At 48.6% G+C, this 26,406-nt stretch overlaps 1 protein-coding gene across 1 annotated transcript in view; it reads left to right on the top strand.

The window, feature by feature from the left end:
* The first annotated feature begins 20,852 nt into the window (after nucleotides 1–20,852).
* Nucleotides 20,853–26,406, top strand: part of LOC101787885 (ankyrin repeat domain-containing protein 27-like) — an 81,039-nt gene continuing 75,485 nt past the window's right edge. The window contains exons 1-3 of the mRNA XM_063254323.1: nucleotides 20,853–21,222; nucleotides 24,645–24,759; nucleotides 24,922–25,095. Coding sequence (XP_063110393.1) covers nucleotides 21,101–21,222; nucleotides 24,645–24,759; nucleotides 24,922–25,095 — 411 coding nt within the window. The 5' untranslated portion in view covers nucleotides 20,853–21,100. The remainder of the gene's footprint in view (nucleotides 21,223–24,644; nucleotides 24,760–24,921; nucleotides 25,096–26,406) is intronic.

Raw genomic sequence — 26,406 nt, forward strand, 5'->3', positions numbered from 1 at the left:
CTCATGACTGCCTGCTTGCAAGGCAGGCGCTTATGCCGCTGAGCTAAATCCCCAGCCCCTGTAAACTATATTTATAAGCATGCAAACTAGAAGAATGAGTAATAATAGCTGACATTTAAGTTAAATTCGATATAATCATTTTTCTTTAGAGAGAGTATAACTCGTTAAACTAAGGAATGGCAGTTGAGCAGTCGCTTAGTCATAGAGTAATTCAAAAGTGCCACTAAGTAGCATCTGAGTCTCAACCTATAGTCTTTTTTTTTTTTAAGATAGGGCCTTGCTATGTAGCCCAGATTGTCCTAAAACTGGCCGTATACTCCTGCCTCAGTCTCTCAGTTTTGGGATTACAGGTATGCATCACCAGTGTAGGCTTTTGTATATGCATATTGGCTGAAATAAGTAGAATCCAAACTGATAGTTTGTTTATAAAATAACTTCGCTGAATTTAGTTAGAAACTGTTGAAATACAAAGACTATGAAGAATTTTCATCTATTTCAATTTTCAGTTATAGAGAATTTATATTCCTTGAGTGAATGGATTTACTTGGCCGATAGAAGTATTAGGGTTAGGGATTTAGCTCAGTGGCATAAGTGCCTGCCTGGCAAGTGTGAGGTCATGAGTTCAATCTCCTGTACCAAAAAAAAGAAAAGAAAAACCCTAATCATAGGACAAAAGTATTTGGTGCCTGGGGCAGTAGTGCACACCTAAAATCCCAAATACTCAGGAGGCTGAGGCAGAAAGATAGTGATATCTAGGCAAGTCTGTGTAACTTAGCAAGCTCGTCGCAAAATAAAAAATAAAGGCGTGAGTGTTACTTAGTGATAGAGCCTCTGTTATTTAAAAAAATATTAAAATCTCTTTTCCATGTAATTCATTACTTTTTAAAATCTCTTTAGGAAAAGCTGTTATTGGAACCGAGGTTCGAAGTCCCTAACTCTGATATTATATGTGTGGAGGTTGACAAAGAAGTAGTAGAAGGAAAAAAAGAACCAGGAGACATTCGGTAATGTATTTTCCACCCAGAACAGATCTAAAATTTAAGATCGTTGTTGTTTAAGTAGGCTCCTAAAAATTGCATAGTAAAATAAATGTTTTTTAAAATTGCATGGTAACCCTTATATTTGTAAAAGAAGTAAAAATTGCATGAGTTTTCTATGGAAAAATCTAATTTGGTTCATAGAATAATATTTTATGATTTGTGAAAACTTATCTTCAGAACTAGTCTCCAGCTTTTTTCCTCTAAGGAAAAAGTATCCAAAGTGACATAAAAGTAGTAAAAGTTAAGACACTAAAATTAATCTCATGAGTTTTTCTCAGTGTCTTTCATAAATACAAAATGTTGTTTCCATAGTTACTCAATAGTTTTATACCAGTCTACAGGTTCAGCACACCTACTGCTTTGCTTACCTTGTCCGGAATCAGCCTCTTTTCTCCTAAAGAGCTAATTACTTAGGCCTGGGATTTAGCTCAGTGGCCTAAGCGCCTGCCTGGCAAGCACAAGGTCATGAGTTTGATGCCTGATACCAAAAAAACCAAGAAGAGCTAATTACTTTAGGGCCAGCTACTCCAGTGCAGCTACTCAAAACTTTCTGTATAGTGCAAAAAGCAGCTATGGACAATGTGTAAATGAACAAATATGTCTTTATTCCAGGAGGTCTTTATTTACAAAAATAGATAGTAGGCTGGGTTTGGCCTGTAAGTTGTGTTCATGCCCTAACAAATCTGTTAGGGAAAATGCTGAGAAATCTGCCTGCAACTCTGTTGGGAGGTTTGTTTTCCAGATTTCACCACTAATACTTTTATTGTTAAATGTGCTCTCAGTATTTTTCTATTGTTTTGAGTCTAGAAATATGTTAACCTCCAATTTTTATTTAAAAAATGAACACTGGCTTCTCTTATTTAGGGCTCCAGCAAAAGAATCCTCTGAAGAGGAATATGACTCTGGGGTGGAGGAAGAAGGGTGGCCTCGCCAAGCAGACGCTGCAAACAGCTAAGCACTCCGATGCCTGTCTTGTATATAAAGCTCCTCCCGCTCTTGTTTAGGATCATAACTGCTTCTACAGTCTGACATTAAAGGCATTGAGTCGATCTGGAATATCTGTACATGGTCAGAAGCCGTTAGGATATGAATCAGATCATGTATACTGTTGTAACATCACACTGATTTATACAGAGGACATTATGTGGACTTTAATGACATGATGTTTAGAGATAAAATGTACATTATTTTGGTTCCGTTTTTTAAAAAATATGCTTTAACAAAATTCTTAGGAGTTCTTATAAGCAACGCAAGTGTTATAATAACTGGATTTTACAATAACGTTACTCTACAAATGGGAAAATAAAGTCTTTTCAATTGAACATTGGGATACCATTCTTTTTGGCAGGGGCAGGGTTTCACTATGCAGAGTATACTGGCCTTGAGCTCACTATAGCGTAGGTTGGCCTCAAACTGAAGTTGTTGCCTAGGCTCTTGAGTGCTGGGATTGTAGGTGTGCACCACCACACCTGGCCTAGCATGCCATTCTGTACCTATTTTCTACCCACATTCATTTCCCTAAAGTATTAGACTTTTATTTATCTTAAAAATTGGACCACGTTGTTTCCAAATAGTTTAAAATGTCATGGGAAAGTTCCATAAAGTTCTTTTGAAGATTTTTGGCACTTTGTAAAAGTACAGAGCTTGGTTTTTTGTTTTGTTGTTCAGTGCTAGACATCTAATTCTTTGACTTTATAGAACAAAGAAAATCTGCTGCTCTCAGCCAAAGGGAATATGCTCCCACTCACTTATAACTTACTAATCCTTGTTATATAGCAATATTAAAGATTGGGGGATTGACTTATCAAGTGAACATCCTATCATTTGATTCCATAAATATTAAACTATTTGGGTATTTTAAGCATTTTTGCCTTTCGTTCCATAATAATGCAAATTTCTGTATTGTTCATTTCAGACTCATTTGAAATTTTTTTTTTTGTCTTTTTTGTTTTTATCGGTACTGGGGATCGAACTCATGACTGCCTGCTTGCAAGGCAGGCGCTTATGCCGCTGAGCTAAATCCCCAGCCCCAGACTCATTTGAAATTTTTAAAGTCAGAGTATCTTTAAGTATGTTTCCAGTTTTTCAGCTTCTAGAGTCTTGATTTGTTCCCAGTTTTTCTTGGGAAGCAAATCTTAAACTATTAACAAATTCTAAATCCTGTTAGAAGTTGGACTATGCTAGTTATAATGAATGAGATGAAAATTACCTATTTATAGCTGGAGTAGAACCACAATTGCATTTTTAATCTTGGAACAGATACAGACTTTATGGTCCCTAGTAATGGCTCATGTTGTCCTCTTGAAGCCTTTTCATGTTACAACTTTATTCATTATCTTTCTCTGACAGCATCATTTTCCTTTTTGTAGAGTGAAAATTGGAGTACTTTTAGTATACTAAAGGAAAAATTCCAGAGACAGACTGCAAGACATTTTAGTCACGGCAACTTACGTTGGTTTTGGAAGTTGTTAACAAAGCATAATTAATGTTTCTAAATCAAACACAACTGAGTATAAGTACCATTTGTATCTTGGAACTTAAGTGTTGCCATTTGAATAAAACAGAAGGACTAAGTGAAAGCCATAGTGGTGTGTTGTGTCCATACTGCAGCAGCACAGGTGCCTGACACTGCCTAAAAGATCAGGGACGTAGAGCTGTGGGTTTTGTAGAGAGCACAGTTGTCATTTGCGCTGTGTAACCCAGGGATTAATCCACTGCACTTCCAGGTCTCTAAGTAATTTTAGTTCTGGAGATTCCACACAGTTCTGTTATAGTTTATGTTGAACAGTGTTGAAAACCCTTCCTTAAATGTTCTCCATGGAATTGGAGACCTCGAAGAAGAGGCAGCCGAACCTGCCGGCCAGGGCTGCTCCCTCGGCCTTGGTCACCTGCCTGTGGGAGGGAGGGAGGGGCAGGCAAGGTGGCCAGTCAGAGGGGCCGCAGCTCCTCACCTTTCTCCAGCTCATTTTCACACCAGCATCATGGGATTGTGACATCAGCCTCTCGGAGTTGTCAGAACTAAGAAACACGAGTGGCACTGAGTGCTTAGCGCAGTACCTGTTTCAGGTCAGGGCTCAATATGTTGTAGTTGACACACTGAGGAAGGAGGCGGAACCCCGGATAGACCTGCTTGTGACTGAGGTACCCCATCCCAGCCTCCTTGCTCCATCACAGCACTGGCCCCTCAGGCAGGAATGAGCCCCTGTGGTGGTCCTGGCCTGAGAAAGGCAGCTGAAGGGACCACACAGGTGACTCAGGAAGCCTGCGGCAGGCAGAGCTTTTGGGACTCAAAGGGACAGCTGTCTTCCTGCCCAGGGGACAGCCAGGGAGAGCAGGGGTGATGACATTTCACATGAGCTGGGGACACAAAGAGAAGGGGCAACATCTCTTCCTGCCTGGTCCTGGCCCACTTCTTATGATGACCGGAAGGAACATCTGAGGTTGGGAAGGTTCTAGAAGCTTCTGGCCCGAATGCCATGGAATGGAAGTAGGGGAAAGAGCACATGGGCCCTTGAGAGGGAAGAAGTCTGGAGGCCAAAGCCAAAGCTGCTGGGTTGCCCCACCCACCATTCCCAGGGACAATGGCCCAGCCCAGGAGATGACAGAAGACCCCAGGGTGGGCCTTGATGGGTGCAGGCCCTGCTCCCCAGTGACGGGAGCAACAGAGGGAGGAGGTGACGGGGATTCAAGAGGCAGGGGCAGAGCATCTAACCCCCTGCCGCAGAGACACACCCCAGGGCTGTGCACGGGCAGTTTGCACCTGCCGCTGCTGCCCGAGGAAGCCACCCAGCGCGGGAACTCTGCCTTACGGGAACGCTGCCTTTGTCACGAGCTTCACCCTGAACTCTGTCCTTTATCCTGCTCTGCTGTGGCCTGGTGAGCTTCTCAGGGCGCGGGCATCGCTGCTCTAACACCATTCCCACCTTGTAGCTTGCAAGACACTCATGGGGCGGGTGTGGGGAAGGACGCTGATTTCAGGGCAGCTAAAACATCCAGTGCGAGTCCTGAGTCACGAAGACTGGGACAAGACCCAAGAGAGAGGGGGAAGCGTCCTGACTCATCCCTGGGGACCCAATGACACTGCCTCACTCCAGCCTTATATTCTCGGTCAGTTGCTCCCAAACCATTCTGAGACCACCCCTTTGGCAGTGAACAGGGACCTGTTGGTTATGTCTCCCTGCTGAAAACAGGCCTATTTGAAGCCTGGTATTCCAACGCCCTCTCACAGGCCCTGGGATTCCTCAGACCCTGCAGTCACTTTAATGCCACACACTCTTTCCTTGCCTCAAGATGTCATTCTCCTGGGCCCTGACTGTGGCCTGCTTTGGGAAACCACGACTCCCTTCTCCCACTGCCCACCCAGCCTGTCCTAGACCAAAGGTCCCCTCTTCTGCTAACACCAGTCACTGGAGCTTCAGAGCCTAGGAAAGCAGGGGCAAGGGGCCTGAAAGGGACGGCAGGGGGACAGGACATGGCTTCCAGGGAGAGTCCAGGAGGATTACTCATCCATCGAATGTGGCATCACAGTCTCAGCTGCCTCAGGGCCAGGAGAAGTTGGAGGGAAACCTCGGGGAACAGCGAGGCTGTGGTCAGCCAGGCTGTGGTCACAGGGAGGAGTGGGCCCTACCCCAAAACATTCCAGTTCCTGTCTTGGGCAGCTTAGCAAGACCTCATCTCAGAATAAGAACTAAAATAAAACTGATGTAGCTCACAGCAAAGGCCGTAGGTTAAATGCTTAGTATTCTCTGTCTCATGTCCAGCCGGAAGGCCTGTGTTCCTTGTCCCGACCATACTGGGCCTGGCCTAGGGGCGGTCATCCTATGATGGACACCGACTCTGTCTCTGCACTCACAGCTCTGCTGCAGCCTCCCCTCACTGGCCACGCGTGTGGGTGCCCACCCTCCAGCCGTCCGTCCTCTCAGTTGTTTTTCCTCATGATGCTCTGGCTTTCCTGGAAGGTGCAGGGCTGCCTGAGGAGTGAGGCAAAGCTGCCCTCTGCTTTTCTTTTTTCATTCCCCGTAGTGGTGGTGGAACTCTGGCCCTTCCCACTGAGCTATGCCCAACCATTTTTATTTTTTGAGACATGTCTCTCTAAGTTGCTCAGGCTGGGCTCAAATTTGTGGTCCTCTCTGAAGGCGACCACCACGGCTGTCAGTGCAAGGATGGAGTAATTCCAAGCAGCCGCTGAAGAGGGACACACGGGGCAGGCTGTTGAGGACAGGACTGGCACCCCTCTAGCCCCCCAAGAATCAGCCAAGACTGGGTTCAGATCCAGCCCACGGCAGGGGCTGTACCCTGCCGAGCAGAGGAGCTCTGAGCTCTGGCTCTGGGGACTTTTGAGAAGGGAGATGCGGTCTGCTTTGGGGGAGGCAGCGCTGTAGCTGGATAACAGGGTGAGAGGGCGAGGGGCCGAGATGACTTTTGCAGTCTTCAGTTTGATCCTGTGCAGCGCAAGGAAGAGGAAGAAGGGAGGGCGGGGAAGCAGGGGTGACAGACGGGATCCAGGAGCTGTGAGCAGCTAAATTAAGAAAAAGAGGCTGATTGGACTGTAGGGTCCCCACGAGGCAGGCTGCAGCCTCTGGGCTTTGCAGTGGCTCCTCCCTTTGCTGGGAACGTTCTCCCCACATCTGCAAGACTGAGTCTTTATTAGAAGGTCCCCTTCTCAGTGGGCCCTCCCATGACTTCTCCTGCTGCACTCTGACTGGTTTCTTCTCTGTGTGATCTTACAGCATGTCATCTCTGCTCTGTGCATGTTCATCATTTACTTTATTTTCTGTCCCACCAGAACAGCACCCCTCAAGGAGATGATGTTTGTATTTTTCCCACTGTTGTAACCATCAAGTGCTGGAACAACACACAGTAGGAGCTTGCTCAGTGCAATCAGATGACTGGGTGACCCGGTGAGTGGCCACTGCCCATACCAGGGGGTGGGGTGGGGTAGGGGGTACAGTACAGCTCAGGCCCGAGGTGCGGCAAATGTGCCATTTGACTGGGGTCTGGAGACCCCACCTGGGTTTCAGCCAAATCAAGTCATTCGATGGGTAAGCATATGAAGGAACGCTCCAACTCGTTGATGACCTGAAGAATGAAAAGGGAACCAGAAGGAACTGGCACTTGGCATCTCTTAGAGGTGGGCATAGTGTGAAAGTTGGATGATGTCACCAATAGGGTGTCTGTAGCTTGGACCAATCAAGGGGGTGGGGGTGGGGCAGGCACCTAAGGAGCAAATGGTTCCAACCAGGGGTACACATTCCGTGACACAGCAGTCCTTTCCTGAGAACATGTAGTAAAGAAAGTTTCCTAAGGGGCAGACCTTATTACTGTGAAAAGTCAAAACGTGCGCACCAAAACAGCAGTGTGTGTTTTACAAGAAGACATTTCGATTGATTTGGTTAATTATTGATCATGAACCCAGGAATTGAACCCAGAGCCTTTTCCCTCAGCTGCATCCCAGCCCCTTTATTTTTTAATTTTTTATTTCAAGACAGGGTCTTGCTAAGTCACTAAGTTGCCCAGGTGGGGCTGAACCTGGTGACCCTCTTTCCTCAGGCTCTGGCACCCACAGCCCCGTTTAAGAATACCTTGTTAAAAGGACATACATTGAATGTATTAGGATAGTTGTCTGTAGGAGAAGAGGTGAAGGCAAACAGGAGATGTTTGTTGCTAAAAGTAAGGAAATAAAACAACACCAGGTAGGCTGGTACACACCTGTATCTCTAGCCCTCTTGGAGGCTGGGGCAGGAAGATTCAAAGTTTGAGCCCAAACTGAGCAACTTAGTGAGACCCTGTCTCAAGTAAATAAATAAAAATTTAAAAAGCGTTGAGGATGTACCTCTATATGAAGGCCCTGGGCTCGCTCTCCAGTATTGAAAAAAAGCAGAAAGAAAACAAAAGAAAAGAAATAAAACAGACCAGCAAGTATAAGACTCTGGGTTGAGTTTCTAACACAGCAAAAAAGTAAACCAGTAAAAGAGTGTGGAGTTGACCCAGAGTGAAAACACTCACAGGGCACTAATTAGAAAGGTCAGCAGTGAGGCGATCCCAGATTCCAGGGCCCAGCAATCTCAGCCTTTGGATACTCATGGTTTAGTGGACTACTAAACCATTAAACCTAAACTGAGAAAAAGGAGCCATGGGAGACAGAAACCAACATTAGAGCTCTCCCCAGTGCTGGATTATCACCAGTCAAAAAACAGTGATGGATTTTAGGGAAAATACTTTGGCCTGAATATACCTGGGTGGGGTTTTTATACTGGAACAAGCATTCACGTGTCAGAGTGGAGACGGAAGTCTGGGGGAAAGAAAGACCTTTGTTTTAGACTTTCAAGGCCTTGGTGTCTCCTATGTATTCCCTCATTTGTAGGATATCATGGGATATCATAAGAGATGGGTTCTTTGTTCCTACTCTGGCTGACTGTCTGTTGTCATAAGCAGCTGTGATAGTCTGTCCAATTGTGATTCCTGGATTAATTAGTAACACATTATAGAAATGCTCTCTGAGGTATAACCTAATGCCTGGATTAATTAGTAACAGCCATGGGCCCCATTCCAGTGTATGCCATCAGCCTGTGCATCTAGGGAGGAGAAAGAGGCAGTCAAGGTACCAAGCCCCGTAGCCCTGGCACACCTGATATCCCTTCCTGTGTTGTACAGGTTTCTTGTGGATCCACACGGCATGCATACAAGCAGCTGTTTTCCCATTAGCGTGGTGCTGGGGATTCAAACCCCTGGCCTTACACACTCTAGGCAAGTGCTCTACCACTGCATCTCAGCCCATCCAATTTTCATGCATTAATATTTTCTCCATGTGTATGCATTTTCAACAGGTGCATATATTGTGTACCTTTTGAGACAACAACCCAAATTTTAGACATTTTATGAACAGAATTGGAAAAGTGTACAGAGATGCATAGCTCAGTGGTCTAGGACTTGCCATGCGTGGGGTCCTGGCTTGATCCCCAGCTGTGGGATATGCACTTTAAATATGTCTAATAATGTTATAACAAGCGCCAATCAACAACTACAAAACAAAATCACAGGGTGGCTGCAAACCCGAGCCCTTCCCAACTGATAGACACCACAGGTAATGAGGGCTTTTGTCTGACCACTTAGCCAGTTTGCTTCTAGAGGACATTACTTTATCATCTTTTTAGTATGAAACTAATCTCTGCACTTTTTTTAGATTTCATTAGTTTTCCCATTAATGTACTTTCCCTGCTCCAGAGTCCTCTCCAGGCCAGGTCTGATGGTGTTCAGCCACCCTAACTTCTCCAGGTGATCCCTGCATTTGAGACATGGCTACTGGCTGTGGCCCCTGCCCAGCCCAGCGCAGGCCACCATCCCCGGGGGCAGGTGGGGACTGCTCACCCGATGCTGCACTCTGGGCCTTCTCAAGCTGCTCTTGGATACAGTGTTGATTTCTGTTGTTCTCTTTGCTGATTTCTGTTGCCTTCTTCCTGGTCCTCACCGGAGCACAAGATGACGGTCTTTGTTCCCAAGCTCTCCCCAGGAAAGTGCAGCTGAGCCCACAGAGTAGTAGCTCTGCCCTTGGCACCTCACCCCAGCCTGCCACCCTCTCTGCCACTGCAGGTGACTGACCTCTTTAGTGGGTGGCCTTTGGTGGCAGAGCGGCTCCGCCTGACCTCCGGGATCTGAAGTCACCATCGTTGTCGAGTGCCCACCCTGTGCCTCTATTTCCTAGTTATCATCAATATTTAACCACAGAGCAGCGAGTCAAGGCTGGAATTTTATAACTGGTGCTTTTGATTAGGGAAGATTGTGGCGTCATGTGAATTCCTCAAAGGGCTAGAAAATGAGACCTTTGGAGGGCAGGGCTGAGAGAGGCCGGGAAAACCGGTGAACCCCAGAGGAGGAAGCAGTCCAGGTCCACCTGGAAGGTGTACCTTCCAGGAAGCAGGAGTGGGGTGCTCCCATCTATGGTCTGTGCACCCCAAGTTCCATGACCCCTGGCTCTACATTGCCAGTGATCATTGTTACTGGGTGAGCAAGGAGGGACTCGTGTTCTTCAGATGTGGAGACAGAGGCTGAGTCAGGCTCAGATTCCTAGCCGGGTGTGGTAGCACATGCCTGAAATTCCAGCACCCAGAAGACTGAGACAGGAGGTTCCCTGAGTTCAAGGCCAGCCTTGGCTAGTCTCAGCTTTGTACAAGACAGCATTGTCCAGAAGAAAAAGAACTCAAAAGGGACCCGGCATGGAATTCTGGTTCCTCTCCATTTCATAACACTTTCATTCATTCATTCAGTAAATGTTGCTTGAGCACGTGCTGTGTGGATCCTGAAAGGATCTTGCCCTAGTATAAATTGCAGTACAGTTATGGTGGTGGTCTACTCTGGTGGAAGGCCAAAGTGGAAATGCTTATCATTTCCTGCTTCTTCAGCCCTAATTACAACTCTCCTTCCTGTTTGCATGCACGTGTATACACACACACACACACACACACACACACACACACACAGACACAGAATTTCAATCGGTTCCTCACACATCACCAGTATCTACCCCATACACCACTCCTGATCAGAGGTCATATAACCCTCTGCCTCTCTGTGTCCAGTGGAAGGAGACAGCCCAACCGCCATGGGTTGTGTGCTCCTTTCTACGTCCTCAACTCAATAAACCTGTTCATTTTGTACTTTTGCTTCTCTATTGCACCAGAATACTCTATCATTATGGTGCCCATGACTTGGATGGCAGAGTGCGTTAGCTCCTGGGAGTCACTCCCAGTTCGAGCTCCCTGCCTATGAGCCATCTTTTATTTATTTATTTTTTTATTTAAAGATAAAAAAGAAAGCAGTAAAAGGGTACAAGTAATACAGAATTTGAAGAAAAAAATTCCTGTGTGGGCTGGAAATATTTCTTATTCTTCATTTTTCATCTTTTTAATGTATATTAGGGTATTAATATTATTACTATTTTTGGTTCTGGGGATTGAACCCAGAGCCTTCACACTACACTATATCCCGAGCTCTTTTTATTTTTTGTTTTGAGACAGGCTCTCACTAAGTCATTAAGTCACCAAGGTTGGTCTCAAACTCATGATCCTCTTGCCTCAGCCTCCCAGGCTGGGCCACCAAATACTTTTATCCTGCTCCACACTGCCAAAAACCTTACCTGACAATTGTGCTGACCCTACAAACCATATCCATTCTACTCTCATATCCCCCCAGCATATCCACAAAGCTCTCCTTGCTCGCCTGTGCCACCGTCTTCTCCTCCGCCTCCTACCTCCCTCACTACTCCTTCATTACCATCTTCTCCTCACCTCACCTCACCACTCCTCCCCAACTCCACTGTCATCAGTTTCTCCACCACCACACCATAGCAGATCTCACTCCTCTCTCACCACCGTCTTGCAGCTGCTTGCACTCACTGCCATCTGATGACCCTTCCTACACATTGTCTTCATTATCCCCACCCCAGCCATCTTTGACATGATGCTCACCTCACCCTCTCCCCTTTACAAAGTGAGAGGTACCAAATGCTTAATCCACATTCATGTCCCTTTTTCCCTCTCCAGTCTCTCAAATATCTTCCAGCATGTAACATTCTTTGCTGCTGACCCGTACAATGATATCATAAAAAGCTCAAATTCATCCTTCAATCCTATCTACAAGGATCTTGATGCTATTCTTGCTTCCACTCTCTGCCCTCAACAAAAGATTAAACTTCTATTTTATTTGCCAAGCAGCACCAAACATTCAGACTAAATTCAAAAAGTCAGACCTTGGTCTTCAATCCCCCTAGAGATACCTCTTAGGTATGGCTTTCCATGCCTTCAACAGTGGAGAAAACAACAAAAACAGGATGACCTTAAAAAGGATGCATTTTAGGCTAAACTCAAATGCCAATTTCTGGCCTCAGTAGCTTCAGCTACAGTGGAACTCAGGGCTCAAGATAAAACACAGGTAGAAAAAATGACTAAAAACCTGAGCCCCTCTCCACCATTCTTCAAGTGCAGCAGATAAAGGACACTGGATACAAGCCTGCCCTGACCTGTGGCCATGAATGGGAACTTGTCCCATCTACAACCAAGAGGGCCACTGGAAGTGCAACTGCCCTGTGAGAATGAGTAAGTCATCACCTTCCCTACCCTCACAGGCTAAGACATTGCTGCCTTGGACTCATCACCAGCTGATCTGCCCAGCATCACCACTGAAGAGGATAGACAAGGCTTGGGGCCTGCAGGCTCCACCAAATTATCTCTCCAAGAGCCCCATGTCTCACTGGATGTCTCAAGTAAAACTGTCTCTTTTCTTGTTGACAGAGGCCACCTATGGTATTCTTCCTGAGTTTTCAGGGCAGTGTTTCTGCTCTGCAGGCTCTCTTATGGGAATTGACAGCCAGCTTACATGATCTCCCCAGACAGGACCTACTTCCTGCAGATTCCAAAACTTTTCCATTACACACAACTTCTCAGTATCCCAAACTATCCTGTACCTCTTTTTGATAATCTGCTCCAAAAACTCAGTTTCTCTTATACTCTCTGCCAATGGGGGTCAGACTCCCAAGCCAACTGTCATGTGCTGCTGAATCAGCCTCTCCCCTTCCCTCCTCCACTGTCAACCCTACAGTCTGAGACATCTCCAATCCTATTCATGCCAACACATTACTTGTAATTCACCTCAAACACCCCTCACTTTCCCCATATCCAATAGCCCCTAAACATCAACAGGGGCTCAAACCTATAATCTGCTGCTTATTATCTAATGGGTCTCCAAAAGTCACTCACTCACCCTTCAACTCCACTATTGTCCCTATCCTCACATCCAATGGCTTCTATCACCAGTCCAAGATCCTGGAGATACTAAAAATGCAATTGATAGTGTCAGTTCATCTGGTGGTGCCAAACGCTTACACTATACTCTCATTTTTCTTTGTGTACCTTTCACTTTTCTGTATTATACCTTAATGATACATTTTTAACTATTTCCTGACACCTCAATTGCCAAGATTTCTTTGCCTTTCCATGGACAAATCCAGACACTGCAATCTACACAACTTATTTAGAGTCCTACCTCAAGGCTTCATGGACACTCCACACTTCAGCTGAGCCCCTGCTGCTGATCTCGTGGCTCTCAACCTTTTTTTTTTTGTGGCTCTCAATCTTAAACCTGACTTTCTTCTCCAATATACAGATGAGCTTCTCCTCTATTCTCCAGTCTATCCTCTAACTACATAACATCCAGCTACCTTTCTCAACTATTTCTCAAGTTTCAAACATAGGGTGTTCCCTACTAAAGCCCAAATATCTTCACCAAAGATTAAATACCTGAGTCTCACTCTCATCCCCACCTATAACCTCAGACCACAGAGCCCATCTCCATGATCTCCAGGTGCTAACTTCAAAACAAGTTTTATCTTTTCTAGATTTAAAAACTTCTTTTATCTCTGGATTCCTTACTTTGCTACACTAGCCCAACCTTTATAAAAGCATCCACAGGTTCTTTATCAGAAGCCTCACATCCACTACTCCTATTTCTCATTTTCTAAATTAAAAGAGGCTGTTTCAAAGGCCCAAGCTCTCATTCTCCTTAGGCCAACCCAAGATTTCTACCACTCAAGATCATAATGCTGTAGGAGTTTTAGTACACACACACACACACACACACACACACACACACACACACATATACACCCTTCTTTCCAAGCAGTAGCCTATCTCTCAAAACAGACAACATGATACAAAGCTGACCTCCTGCCTTTGTCCACTTGCTTCAGCAGCCTCACTAAGACAAGGGGCCAAAGAGTTCACTTTAAAACAGTCAATTATTGTCCACCTACCCCATTGCTCCAGTGACCTTATTTTACACAAGATACTTCCTGCCTTAATGACGTCTCACCTACAAGTTGACTTAATTCTTATACAGGATCCTACAATCACCATCTCTGTTAATATCTCCCTGAACCAAGCCACCTTACTTCCCACCTCTGACGAGACCCCTTACACAATTATAGTGAGGTCCTGCAGATGACTCCTACTCCCTTCCCTCACATTAACAGTATTCATCTCCCTACAGCTTCTGATACACAGTTCATAGATGACAATACAGCCAACACAAACCCTCAAAAGAGGACAAAATATTCTATAATCAAAGGCTTCAAGTCATAGAGGCAAGCTCACTGCCACTCAAAACATCTTCCCAGAAAAGAAAACTAATTGCCCTCACATGGGACCTCACACTAATGACAAAATCATAAATATCTATACTGACTCCAAATATACATTCAACATACTTTACTCTCATACTGTGTAACAAATATGAGATCTAAGTAATCACAAGGGACCCCCTAATCACTAATACACCTCTCATTCTTAATTTGTTAGAGACAACACAACTTCCAAAACAAGTAACAATCATTCACTATAAGGGACACCAAACATCATCAGGTCTATCTGTCAGGATAGTACCTGTGTGAACACACAGGCTAAATTAACTACACAACAACAATATGTCTCTCGTCTTTCCCCCCTTATCCCAAACACATTGACTTCACTTCAATATTCATCTACACAGTGACAGTTAATTCACAAACCCACAAGTTCTTCCTCCCAGATCAATGTTTTAGACCTCATCACTAACATACATAACTGCTTTCATCTAGACAGTCAAGCCCTATATAAACTACTAAGTCTACTCACTACTCATTCCTCTCTAAAAATATTCATCAGGTCACTCACAGCTGTTTTGTGCCAAAACCTCTCCTCAGAGACATTTATCTGCTTCTTTCCCAACCTATCAACTTTGTGAACACACTCCAAATAAAGACTAATAGATTTTACACATGTGCCTCATCATAAGACCTACACACCTCCACCTCACCCGTTCATAGCCCAGTGTTCTGTTACTCTCTTTACTTCCTTGGCATTTTTTACTGCTGGTCCTCATACTGCTGCTGTCATACTTCAATCTCTCCCTACAACACCAAAACTTTTATTGTTCACTAAAATTTTAGATTCAAACACCTTACACTGCCTAAAACAAAGCCTTCGGTCTTACTTCCTCTTCCACTACTCCTATTCATTCTCCTTCTAGGACACACGGCCTTACTGACAGTCTACTGCACAGTTTTCAACCTCACTATTCCTTTCTCCCACATAAATCCCAGCCTAAAATCTCAAGTTCAAATAAAAATTCTCCAATATTACAACACACAACAAATAACCCCAGCTCAAACCCAGCATCTCCCTACCTTTTCCATAATGCCCACATCTTCACCCCAACATCTCCAAATCTGAAAACAAAACCTGTATGATGATTAACTACCTGGCGATCCCCAGACTAGCACAAACCCATGGGCCAGCATACTAGGAAGACCTGGTGAGCATGCGCAGAACCTACAGAGACATGCATTGCAGAGAAGGTTAGGTTCCTTGCTCGGGGGCCGTGCACGTGCAGAAGCGGTTAGGCTGCTTGCCCGGGGGCCCGTGCACCTGCAGAAGCGGTTAGGCTGCTTGCCCGGGGGCCCGTGCACCTGCAGAAGCGGTTAGGCTGCTTGCCCGGGGGCCCGTGCACCTGCAGAAGCGGTTAGGCTGCTTGCCCGGGGGCCCGTGCACCTGCAGAAGCGGTTAGGCTGCTTGCCCGGGGGCCCGTGCACCTGCAGAAGCGGTTAGGCTGCTTGCCCGGGGGCCCGTGCACCTGCAGAAGCGGTTAGGCTGCTTGCCCGGGGGCCCGTGCACCTGCAGAAGCGGTTAGGCTGCTTGCCCGGGGGCCCGTGCACCTGCAGAAGCGGTTAGGCTGCTTGCCCGGGGGCCCGTGCACCTGCAGAAGCGGTTAGGCTGCTTGCCCGGGGGCCCGTGCACGTGCAGAAGCGGTTAGGCTGCTTGCCCGGGGGCCCGTGCACCTGCAGAAGCGGTTAGGCTGCTTGCCCGGGGGCCCGTGAACCTGCAGAAGCGGTTAGGCTGCTTGCCCGGGGGCCCGTGCACCTGCAGAAGCGGTTAGGCTGCTTGCCCGGGGGCCCGTGCACGTGCAGAAGCGGTTAGGCTGCTTGCCCGGGGGCCCGTGCACCTGCAGAAGCGGTTAGGCTGCTTGCCCGGGGGCCCGTGCACCTGCAGAAGCGGTTAGGCTGCTTGCCCGGGGGCCCGTGCACCTGCAGAAGCGGTTAGGCTGCTTGCCCGGGGGCCCGTGCACGTGCAGAAGCGGTTAGGCTGCTTGCCCGGGGGCCCGTGCACCTGCAGAAGCGGTTAGGCTGCTTGCCCGGGGTCCCGTGCACCTGCAGAAGCGGTTAGGCTGCTTGCCCGGGGTCCCGTGCACCTGCAGAAGCGGTTAGGCTGCTTGCCCGGGGGCCGGTGCACGTGCAGAAGCGGTTAGGCTGCTTGCACGGGGGCCGGTGCACGTGCAGAAGCGGTTAGGCTGCTTGCCCGGGGGCCGGTGCACGTGCAGAAGCGGTTAGGCTGCTTGCCCGGGGGCCGGTGCACGTGCAGAAGCGGTTAGGCTGCTTGCCCGGGGGCCGGTGCACGTGCAGAAGCGGTTAGGCTGCTTGCCCGGGGGCCGGTGCACCTGCAGAAGCGGTTAGGCTGCTTGCCCGGGGGCCCGTGCACCTGCAGAAGCGGTTAGGCTGCTTGCCCGGGGGCCGGTGCACGTGCAGAAGCGGTTAGGCTGCTTGCCCGGGGGCCGGTGCACGTGCAGAAGCGGTTAGGCTGCTTGCCCGGGGGCCGGTGCACCTGCAGAAGCGGTTAGGCTGCTTGCCCGGGGGCCGGTGCACCTGCAGAAGCGGTTAGGCTGCTTGCCCGGGGGCCGGTGCACCTGCAGAAGCGGTTAGGCTGCTTGCCCGGGGGCCCGTGCACCTGCAGAAGCGGTTAGGCTGCTTGCCCGGGGGCCCGTGCACCTGCAGAAGCGGTTAGGCTGCTTGCCCGGGGGCCCGTGCACCTGCAGAAGCGGTTAGGCTGCTTGCCCGGGGGCCCGTGCACGTGCAGAAGCGGTTAGGCTGCTTGCCCGGGGGCCCGTGCACGTGCAGAAGCGGTTAGGCTGCTTGCCCGGGGGCCCGTGCACGTGCAGAAGCGGTTAGGCTGCTTGCCCGGGGGCCCGTGCACGTGCAGAAGCGGTTAGGCTGCTTGCCCGGGGGCCCGTGCACGTGCAGAAGCGGTTAGGCTGCTTGCCCGGGGGCCCGTGCACGTGCAGAAGCGGTTAGGCTGCTTGCCCGGGGGCCCGTGCACCTGCAGAAGCGGTTAGGCTGCTTGCCCGGGGGCCCGTGCACGTGCAGAAGCGGTTAGGCTGCTTGCCCGGGGGCCCGTGCACGTGCAGAAGCGGTTAGCCTGCTTGCCCGGGGGCCCGTGCACGTGCAGAAGCGGTTAGGCTGCTTGCCCGGGGGCCCGTGCACGTGCAGAAGCGGTTAGGCTGCTTGCCCGGGGGCCCGTGCACGTGCAGAAGCGGTTAGGCTGCTTGCCCGGGGGCCCGTGCACCTGCAGAAGCGGTTAGGCTGCTTGCCCGGGGGCCCGTGCACCTGCAGAAGCGGTTAGGCTGCTTGCCCGGGTGCCCGTGCACCTGCAGAAGCCGTTAGGCTGCTTGCCCGGGGGCCCGTGCACCTGCAGAAGCGGTTAGGCTGCTTGCCCGGGGGCCCGTGCACCTGCAGAAGCGGTTAGGCTGCTTGCCCGGGGGCCCGTGCACCTGCAGAAGCGGTTAGGCTGCTTGCCCGGGGGCCCGTGCACGTGCAGAAGCGGTTAGCTGCTTGCCCGGGGGCCCGTGCACGTGCAGAAGCGGTTAGGCTGCTTGCCCGGGGGCCCGTGCACGTGCAGAAGCGGTTAGGCTGCTTGCCCGGGGGCCCGAGCACGTGCAGAAGCGGTTAGGCTGCTTGCCCGGGGGCCCGTGCACGTGCAGAAGCGGTTAGGCTGCTTGCCCGGGGGCCCGTGCACGTGCAGAAGCGGTTAGGCTGCTTGCCCGGGGGCCCGTGCACGTGCAGAAGCGGTTAGGCTGCTTGCCCGGGGGCCCGTGCACGTGCAGAAGCGGTTAGGCTGCTTGCCCGGGGGCCCGTGCACGTGCAGAAGCGGTTAGGCTGCTTGCCCGGGGGCCCGTGCACGTGCAGAAGCGGTTAGGCTGCTTGCCCGGGGGCCCGTGCACGTGCAGAAGCGGTTAGGCTGCTTGCCCGGGGGCCCGTGCACCTGCAGAAGCGTTTAGGTTGCTTGCCCGGGGGCCCGTGCACCTGCAGAAACGGTTAGGCTGCTTGCCCGGGGGCCCGTGCACGTGCAGAAGCGGTTAGGCTGCTTGCCCGGGGGCCCGTGCACGTGCAGAAGCGGTTAGGCTGCTTGCCCGGTGGCCCGTGCACGTGCAGAAGCGGTTAGGCTGCTTGCCCGGGGGCCCGTGCACGTGCAGAAGCGGTTAGGCTGCTTGCCCGGGGGCCCGTGCACCTGCAGAAGCGGTTAGGCTGCTTGCCCGGGGGCCCGTGCACGTGCAGAAGCGGTTAGGCTGCTTGCCCGGGGGCCCGTGCACGTGCAGAAGCGGTTAGGCTGCTTGCCCGGGGGCCCGTGCACGTGCAGAAGCGGTTAGGCTGCTTGCCCGGGGGCCCGTGCACCTGCAGAAGCGGTTAGGCTGCTTGCCCGGGGGCCCGTGCACCTGCAGAAGCGGTTAGGCTGCTTGCCCGGGGGCCCGTGCACCTGCAGAAGCGGTTAGGCTGCTTGCCCGGGGGCCCGTGCACGTGCAGAAGCGGTTAGGCTGCTTGCCCGGGGGCCCGTGCCCGTGCAGAAGCGGTTAGGCTGCTTGCCCGGGGGCCCGTGCCCGTGCAGAAGCGGTTAGGCTGCTTGCCCGGGGGCCCGTGCCCGTGCAGAAGCGGTTAGGCTGCTTGCCCGGGGGCCCGTGCCCGTGCAGAAGCGGTTAGGCTGCTTGCCCGGGGGCCCGTGCCCGTGCAGAAGCGGTTAGGCTGCTTGCCCGGGGGCCCGTGCCCGTGCAGAAGCGGTTAGGCTGCTTGCCCGGGGGCCCGTGCCCGTGCAGAAGCGGTTAGGCTGCTTGCCCGGGGGCCCGTGCCCGTGCAGAAGCGGTTAGGCTGCTTGCCCGGGGGCCCGTGCACCTGCAGAAGCGGTTAGGCTGCTTGCCCGGGGGCCCGTGCCCGTGCAGAAGCGGTTAGGCTGCTTGCCCGGGGGCCCGTGCCCGTGCAGAAGCGGTTAGGCTGCTTGCCCGGGGGCCCGTGCCCGTGCAGAAGCGGTTAGGCTGCTTGCCCGGGGGCCCGTGCCCGTGCAGAAGCGGTTAGGCTGCTTGCCCGGGGGCCCGTGCACGTGCAGAAGCGGTTAGGCTGCTTGCCCGGGGGCCCGTGCACCTGCAGAAGCGGTTAGGCTGCTTGCCCGGGGGCCCGTGCACCTGCAGAAGCGGTTAGGCTGCTTGCCCGGGGGCCCGTGCACCTGCAGAAGCGGTTAGGCTGCTTGCCCGGGGGCCCGTGCACCTGCAGAAGCGGATAGGCTGCTTGCCCGGGGGCCCGTGCACCTGCAGAAGCGGTTAGGCTGCTTGCCCGGGGGCCCGTGCACGTGCACCTGCAGAAGCGGTTAGGCTGCTTGCCCGGGGGCCCGTGCACCTGCAGAAGCGGTTAGGCTGCTTGCCCGGGGGCCCGTGCACCTGCAGAAGCGGTTAGGCTGCTTGCCCGGGGGCCCGTGCACGTGCAGAAGCGGTTAGGCTGCTTGCCCGGGGGCCCGTGCACGTGCAGAAGCGGTTAGGCTGCTTGCCCGGGGGCCCGTGCACGTGCAGAAGCGGTTAGGCTGCTTGCCCGGGGGCCCGTGCACCTGCAGAAGCCTTTAGGCTGCTTGCCCGGGGGCCCGTGCACCTGCAGAAGCGGTTAGGCTGCTTGCCCGGGGGCCCGTGCACCTGCAGAAGCGGTTAGGCTGCTTGCCCGGGGGCCCGTGCACCTGCAGAAGCGGTTAGGCTGCTTGCCCGGGGGCCCGTGCACCTGCAGAAGCGGTTAGGCTGCTTGCCCGGGGGCCCGTGCACCTGCAGAAGCGGTTAGGCTGCTTGCCCGGGGGCCCGTGCACGTGCAGAAGCGGTTAGGCTGCTTGCCCGGGGGCCCGTGCACGTGCAGAAGCGGTTAGGCTGCTTGCCCGGGGTCCCGTGCACGTGCAGAAGCGGTTAGGCTGCTTGCCCGGGGTCCCGTGCACGTGCAGAAGCGGTTAGGCTGCTTGCCCGGGGTCCCGTGCACCTGCAGAAGCGGTTAGGCTGCTTGCCCGGGGTCCCGTGCACCTGCAGAAGCGGTTAGGCTGCTTGCCCGGGGGCCCGTGCACGTGCAGAAGCGGTTAGCTGCTTGCCCGGGGGCCCGTGCACGTGCAGAAGCGGTTAGGCTGCTTGCCCGGGGGCCCGTGCACGTGCAGAAGCGGTTAGGCTGCTTGCCCGGGGGCCCGTGCACGTGCAGAAGCGGTTAGGCTGCTTGCCCGGGGGCCCGTGCACGTGCAGAAGCGGTTAGGCTGCTTGCCCGGGGGCCCGTGCACGTGCAGAAGCGGTTAGGCTGCTTGCCCGGGGGCCCGTGCACGTGCAGAAGCGGTTAGGCTGCTTGCCCGGGGGCCCGTGCACGTGCAGAAGCGGTTAGGCTGCTTGCCCGGGGGCCCGTGCACGTGCAGAAGCGGTTAGGCTGCTTGCCCGGGGGCCCGTGCACGTGCAGAAGCGGTTAGGCTGCTTGCCCGGGGGCCCGTGCACGTGCAGAAGCGGTTAGGCTGCTTGCCCGGGGGCCCGTGCACGTGCAGAAGCGGTTAGGCTGCTTGCCCGGGGTCCCGTGCACGTGCAGAAGCGGTTAGGCTGCTTGCCCGGGGTCCCGTGCACGTGCAGAAGCGGTTAGGCTGCTTGCCCGGGGTCCCGTGCACGTGCAGAAGCGGTTAGGCTGCTTGCCCGGGGCCGTGCACGGGCCGTGCACGTGCAGAAGCGGTTAGGCTTCTTACTCAGAAGCGGAGCGGGTGAGGTGGTTGCGATTCTTGCTCAGGACTTGTGGAAATGCGCATGTACAGGGCCATTAGAGCCTAGACATTGGATAAAAGAGGTTGCTTGGCGTTCATTGAAAGTCAGAGAGATCAAAGGGGCCTGAGATTCTGCCCGGTGAGGACCGGAAACCGGACGGTCGGAGGAGTCACAGGGCTGCCATGCCAGGCATCTTTGGCAGCTCAGTGCCCAAGCTCCACAAGGCTGCCCGCAAGGGCGACAAGGCCAAGGTGGAGCGTCTCCTCCAGAAATGGAACACGGTTTACAGAGACAGCAAGCAAAGGTAATGGGGCTGCAGGCCCAGGGGCTGTGAGTGGGGCCAGGATGATGCGGGAGAGGAAGAAGTGGGTGAAGCGGGGGCAGGGGGATTCCCACCACCCTGGGAGGCAAAGCTGGCCAGAGAGTCGATCCTCAGGTGGTGTCCATAAGCTGCAAAATAAAAACCAAACATTCACTGGTTTTTAGTGGACTTATACTTCCTGTGTAGACTACATTATTGACTGCAGAAAAGCTATTTAAACATGGTAACACGTGTATAGAGTTTTATTCTTAGTATCACATTAAGAGATGTACTGTTGTACATATTATTTAAAAAGGGAACTATGACATGTTTCCTGTAATCTACAAACTTAGGGTGGAAACTTAACCTGATGAAAATCTAGTGTCCATTTACTATCAGTGTACACCTGTGCATGTATGTTCTTTACTAAGGAACCTTATAAGAAAACTGAGATGGGAAGGTGACGGCATGTTCTTGACTAGAAAGTTCTGTTAGTCTCAAAATGTGAGCTTTCTGTGTATCAGCTTTATAGAAGCTAAATAAAAAAATCGCATAAGACTTGAGTGTCCATAGCCTCTTTCGCTATGGGGTCACTAAGAAAATGTAGTGAAAGCCCACCTTCGTAGGTATCATGGTAAGTCATTTTCACAAATTAATTGTTTTCCAACAGCCCAAAAGATAAATAAATGAATGTAACTTAGTAGAAAACCTGGAAACATTCAAATATCTGTCAGATTTTAGAAGTTGAAAAATTGGAATGACTCATGAATGAAATGCCTGTAAAGTGTTTCCAAAAAACCTGGATTTTTATGTCACAAAAGTTTCTGGTGGTGTATTGATTAAAAATTTTATATCATACAAAATGAGAAAAGTGGCAAAGGAAAACACATAGCCTATTTGAGCCTTCCTAAGAATGACACCAACAATGAACATTCATTTTTTTGTGTTGGGGGTTGCTCCTAGAACATGGTGCATGCGAAACACACTACCACTCAGCCATCCCCTTCCCCACCTGCATTCTGAAGGTTGACTACCAAAAGAAAAATTAAATTCTCATTTATATTGGAAAATCATTAACAAAATGAAAAACATACTTGTGAGACATTTATAACAAGGGCCTGGGATATTAACTCAGTGGCACAGTGCCCACATGAAAATGTGAGGTCAGGAGTTAGATTTGCAGTGCCAAAAAAATAAAATAAAATAATAAAATAAAATAAAATAAAGGAGAGATAAATAGATACATCATAAAATACATCATACATCAGATGAAACAAAATCATACATACATACAGCAGATAAAAAATGTATCTTAAACTTACAGGGTAATTTTTTAAAAATCATCAAAGAAAAATATTGAATACTAATTTACTTCCATGCTAGATAGCAACACTGTGAGCCTCATATCCTGGGCTGTACTGCTGAGCTATATTTAACTCTAAATTATGTGGTTGGTTTGACAAGTGACCTGTAAACATAAAAAGAAATGTTTAATGTCCCTGATAAGGGGAATTTAATTTTACAAAGGAATCAAATGTTTTCCAGTTACAGAGTGTGAGAATGAAGAAAAGTTTATTCTGCTGCTTAAAACTGGAGATGGCTTATGACTTTTTCAAATAGGAAATTTGATATAAGTACTATACCACAGTTTAGGAAAGCATGTCTCCACCAATCAGCTCTCTTCTAGAATATCTTTAGGACATACAGAGACGCATTTAATATGCATTTCTTCAGTATTGCTTAAAATAGTGATGGATTCACAGAAGAGATTGTATCAGTTGCAGTGCATTCATAGGGTGGAGTGATATATAATCACTGAAATTGGCATCACATCAATATATTCTTAACAGGGAAAGATGTACTTTCATATATCCACTGAGCAAAGAGTCAGTTTAATTTTGCATACACACAGATAGGCTGCAGTCTTGTTTTAGACAGAAAATGTATACAAATTGTGGCAAAATTTGTTATTTTCAGGCATTTGACATTTTCTGTTCTTTTTTATTATCGAGAAGTTCATTCTAGTTGTAATATTTAGGAGTTTATTAAATTTTTTCATTCTAACAGTTTCATTGGCCCAGAAACAATGCTGAGTATTCTATATTTTGACATTTTTGTGCCTTGCATTTTGCATGTTATGATTAGTATTGGCAACGGTACTGTGTGCTCTTCTTTCCTTTCTCTTATCCTTGATTTCTATAATAGATATGAAACTCTAGTGAAAGTTGATTATTAATAAAATAATCCTTGAGAAAAACAGAAATATTAGTTAAGCACAGATAATTTTCATTTTTATGTGTGTGTATTGGTATTTCTGATAACTTTTTACTTCTTCTGAAATAAAGAAATTATCTGTATGTATAGATTTTACTATGAATCATGTGATGATGCCTTACGAAGAAACCTTTTTAAAAGCCACTGCTGTGGGATTTTCACATGGAGAGGCAGGGCACTCCAGCTGCCCAAGGAGGCAGCTTCATTGGTGCTGACACTAACTCAGCAGATTCATGATTAACATGGTATAGTTGCCCCCTTTTATACAATTTTTGTCTTTTCATCTCCCTTATATGGGCACATGCAAGGATTTTCCAGTCTGGCCGGTATACCTTAACATTCTATAGGCTGGTTTATGTTATAGTGTTATATCAGTAGCATACACAGAGGCTGATGTTAAAAAAAAGCCCCCCATACTCCAAAGGTCAGGAGGGGCCCTCCCACACCACCAGTTATAGTTACACAAGACCTGTTGTCTTCTGAGCTGTGTGTGGCTTTCCAATGACAGAGGTGTTAAAATATGAGAAAAAGTGTCTGGAGGCTTATTGAAATAATTCTAACCCCACAAGGTAGGTCCATTTGAATTATTTTATTTTACTTAATTGAAATATTGCCTTTGTTAAGTAGTAATAGGAGACATTATAGTATCAGACAATTATTGAGCTGTTACTTGTTTGAGAAGTTATTCGAAAAATTTTGTGTGGATTCTTACTTAACCATCACAGTGGTGTCTTGTGAGAGAACTGCTTTCAGTCCTCATTTTGTAGGTAACAATCCCGAGGCACAGAAAGGCTAAGGGATGGCTAGAAAGTAAGAACTTAGAGTAGGAATTAAATTCCAATTGAGCTAAATCCAAGGCCTGCTCTTTCTATTCCAGTGGGTTGCACTAGGCTGGGAGGTAGCGCAGTGCAGGGATCTTGTTTAGTATGTGCAAGACAGCAGCTTCCATCCCCTGCACCACACACAAATGCAGCATCACCCACTTGCTCTTCCATTCACAGGTGAGTAATAAGAGATGCTAAGCATTCTATGTTTTCAAAGATAATTAAATACTTATTGTGAAAGGTATTTAATGTTCACAATTCCATGAATAATTATGAATTTTGAAATGGAGTGCTGTAATTTCCTAATAATCTTTCTGACTGTCCCAGGACTGCTCTGCATTATGCCAGTGCCTATGGCCATCCAGAAGTGGTGAGACTCCTGATACAGAAAAAGTTTGACCTTAATGCCTGGGACAGTGACCATGACACCGCTCTGATTAAGGTAAATAGCAGCCAACAATTTCAGCATGGGAGGGATTGTATTTAAATGCTGAAAATCAAAGTCAGTTGATGTAATTTGAATATAACTCCTTGGCCAGGCATGTGGAAAGTGTGTTTGGAGTTTCTTGAGTTGATGGTGTCTCCTCTGTTACAATACCCACAGGCTGTAAAATGCTACGAGGAAGACTGTGTTAGTATTCTCTTGGAACATGGTGCAAATCCAAATATTGCCAATACCAAGGGCGACACTGCTCTGCATTATGCAGTTTACAGTTCAAAGTCTTCACTAACAGCAAAACTGCTTTCGCATGGTGCCGATGCTGAGGCAAAAAACAAGGTATAGAGCACTGAATTTTCTTTCCAAAGTTTCTGAAATACTTTCCTGTTCACAGTGACATATTGGTTGGTCAGTTCTCCATATTTAGAAGGTCAAGTGTTTCATGGATGGAAATACACTGTTTTAAATAACTTAATAGTTAATGTTTTCACTTTCAATGTTGATAGTTTTAATGAAATGCTAGAGGATGTGAGTTTCTATTATGCACTTACAGCAAGCATTTGTGAAGACACTGAAATTTAAAAAGTAAATCATTTTTCTGTTATTTTTTCCAAATGGTTATATTTTCTTTCTTTTTTTTTTTTTGCACTAGTGTAAAACAACAGAGGACAGCAAAATTAGCCTCAGAAATAGGTATTATTTTAAAACTTAAACAGAACAACAGTATTTTACAATAAGTGGTAATTTTGTTGCTGTTGACAGCTCATAAAAATGATCCATTTTTGATTTGACTTAAATGGGAAAAATGAGAAGGAAAAATAATTAGAAATAATGCAGGCCCATAGAGTTTGCTTTGTTGGTTGGCTGTTTTTGAAAAAATATTTTTTCTGGTTCATGTGCATAGATAAGATCAATTTTTAGGAAAAATACTTTTTTTTCTATTCAGTACTGGAAATTGAACACAGAATATTCATACTGAGCTGCATCTCCTGCTCTTTTGTGTTATGTTTTACTTTGAGGTAGAGTTTCAAATTAGTTGCCTAATTTGAATTTAAACTTGCAATCTGCCTACCTCAGCATTCCATAGTGCAGATAATCTGGTTGTACTCAATTTGGGAATAAAAATTCTTTATTTTTTTCTTTTCTTTTTTCTTTCTTTTTTTCAATACTAGGAATCAAACTCTGGACCTTGCACTTACCAGGCAGGCATGGTGCTGCTGAGCTATATTCCTGTCCTCTTAAAAATTTTTAAATAGTAAAGAGAATGATATAAACCTGAAATTTTAGGAGAACTGGATCAATCCAGTTTTTCACTGGATGCATGGTGATTAAGTGGGAAACAAGGGAAATGAATGAATAATAAAGAGAAGTCCTCTCCTTTTCAGTCAGAAACCGCAACTAAGATAAGAATCTGAATTGTCCTTTCAAACATATGATGTCTTGCTGGGAGCTGGGAGTTAAGGAGCTTGTATGATGAGATCAGTTGTATTTTGAATGTACTAGTCCCTGTTCTGCCCTGTGCCAAGAGGATTAAATGGAGCTTCCATGGAGTACCTGTCTCTCACCTTCCCTCCTTTTGTCTAAATTCTCAACTAGTAAAAAGTAGTGGCTGTGTAGATGAGAGATGAGACTGATGTCATCTTCTAGGTT

Source organism: Cavia porcellus, unplaced genomic scaffold (assembly GCF_034190915.1).
Source record: "Cavia porcellus strain 051 isolate PalLab524CR breed Dunkin Hartley unplaced genomic scaffold, mCavPor4.1 scaffold_8, whole genome shotgun sequence".
Taxonomy (NCBI): Eukaryota; Metazoa; Chordata; class Mammalia; order Rodentia; family Caviidae; genus Cavia; species Cavia porcellus.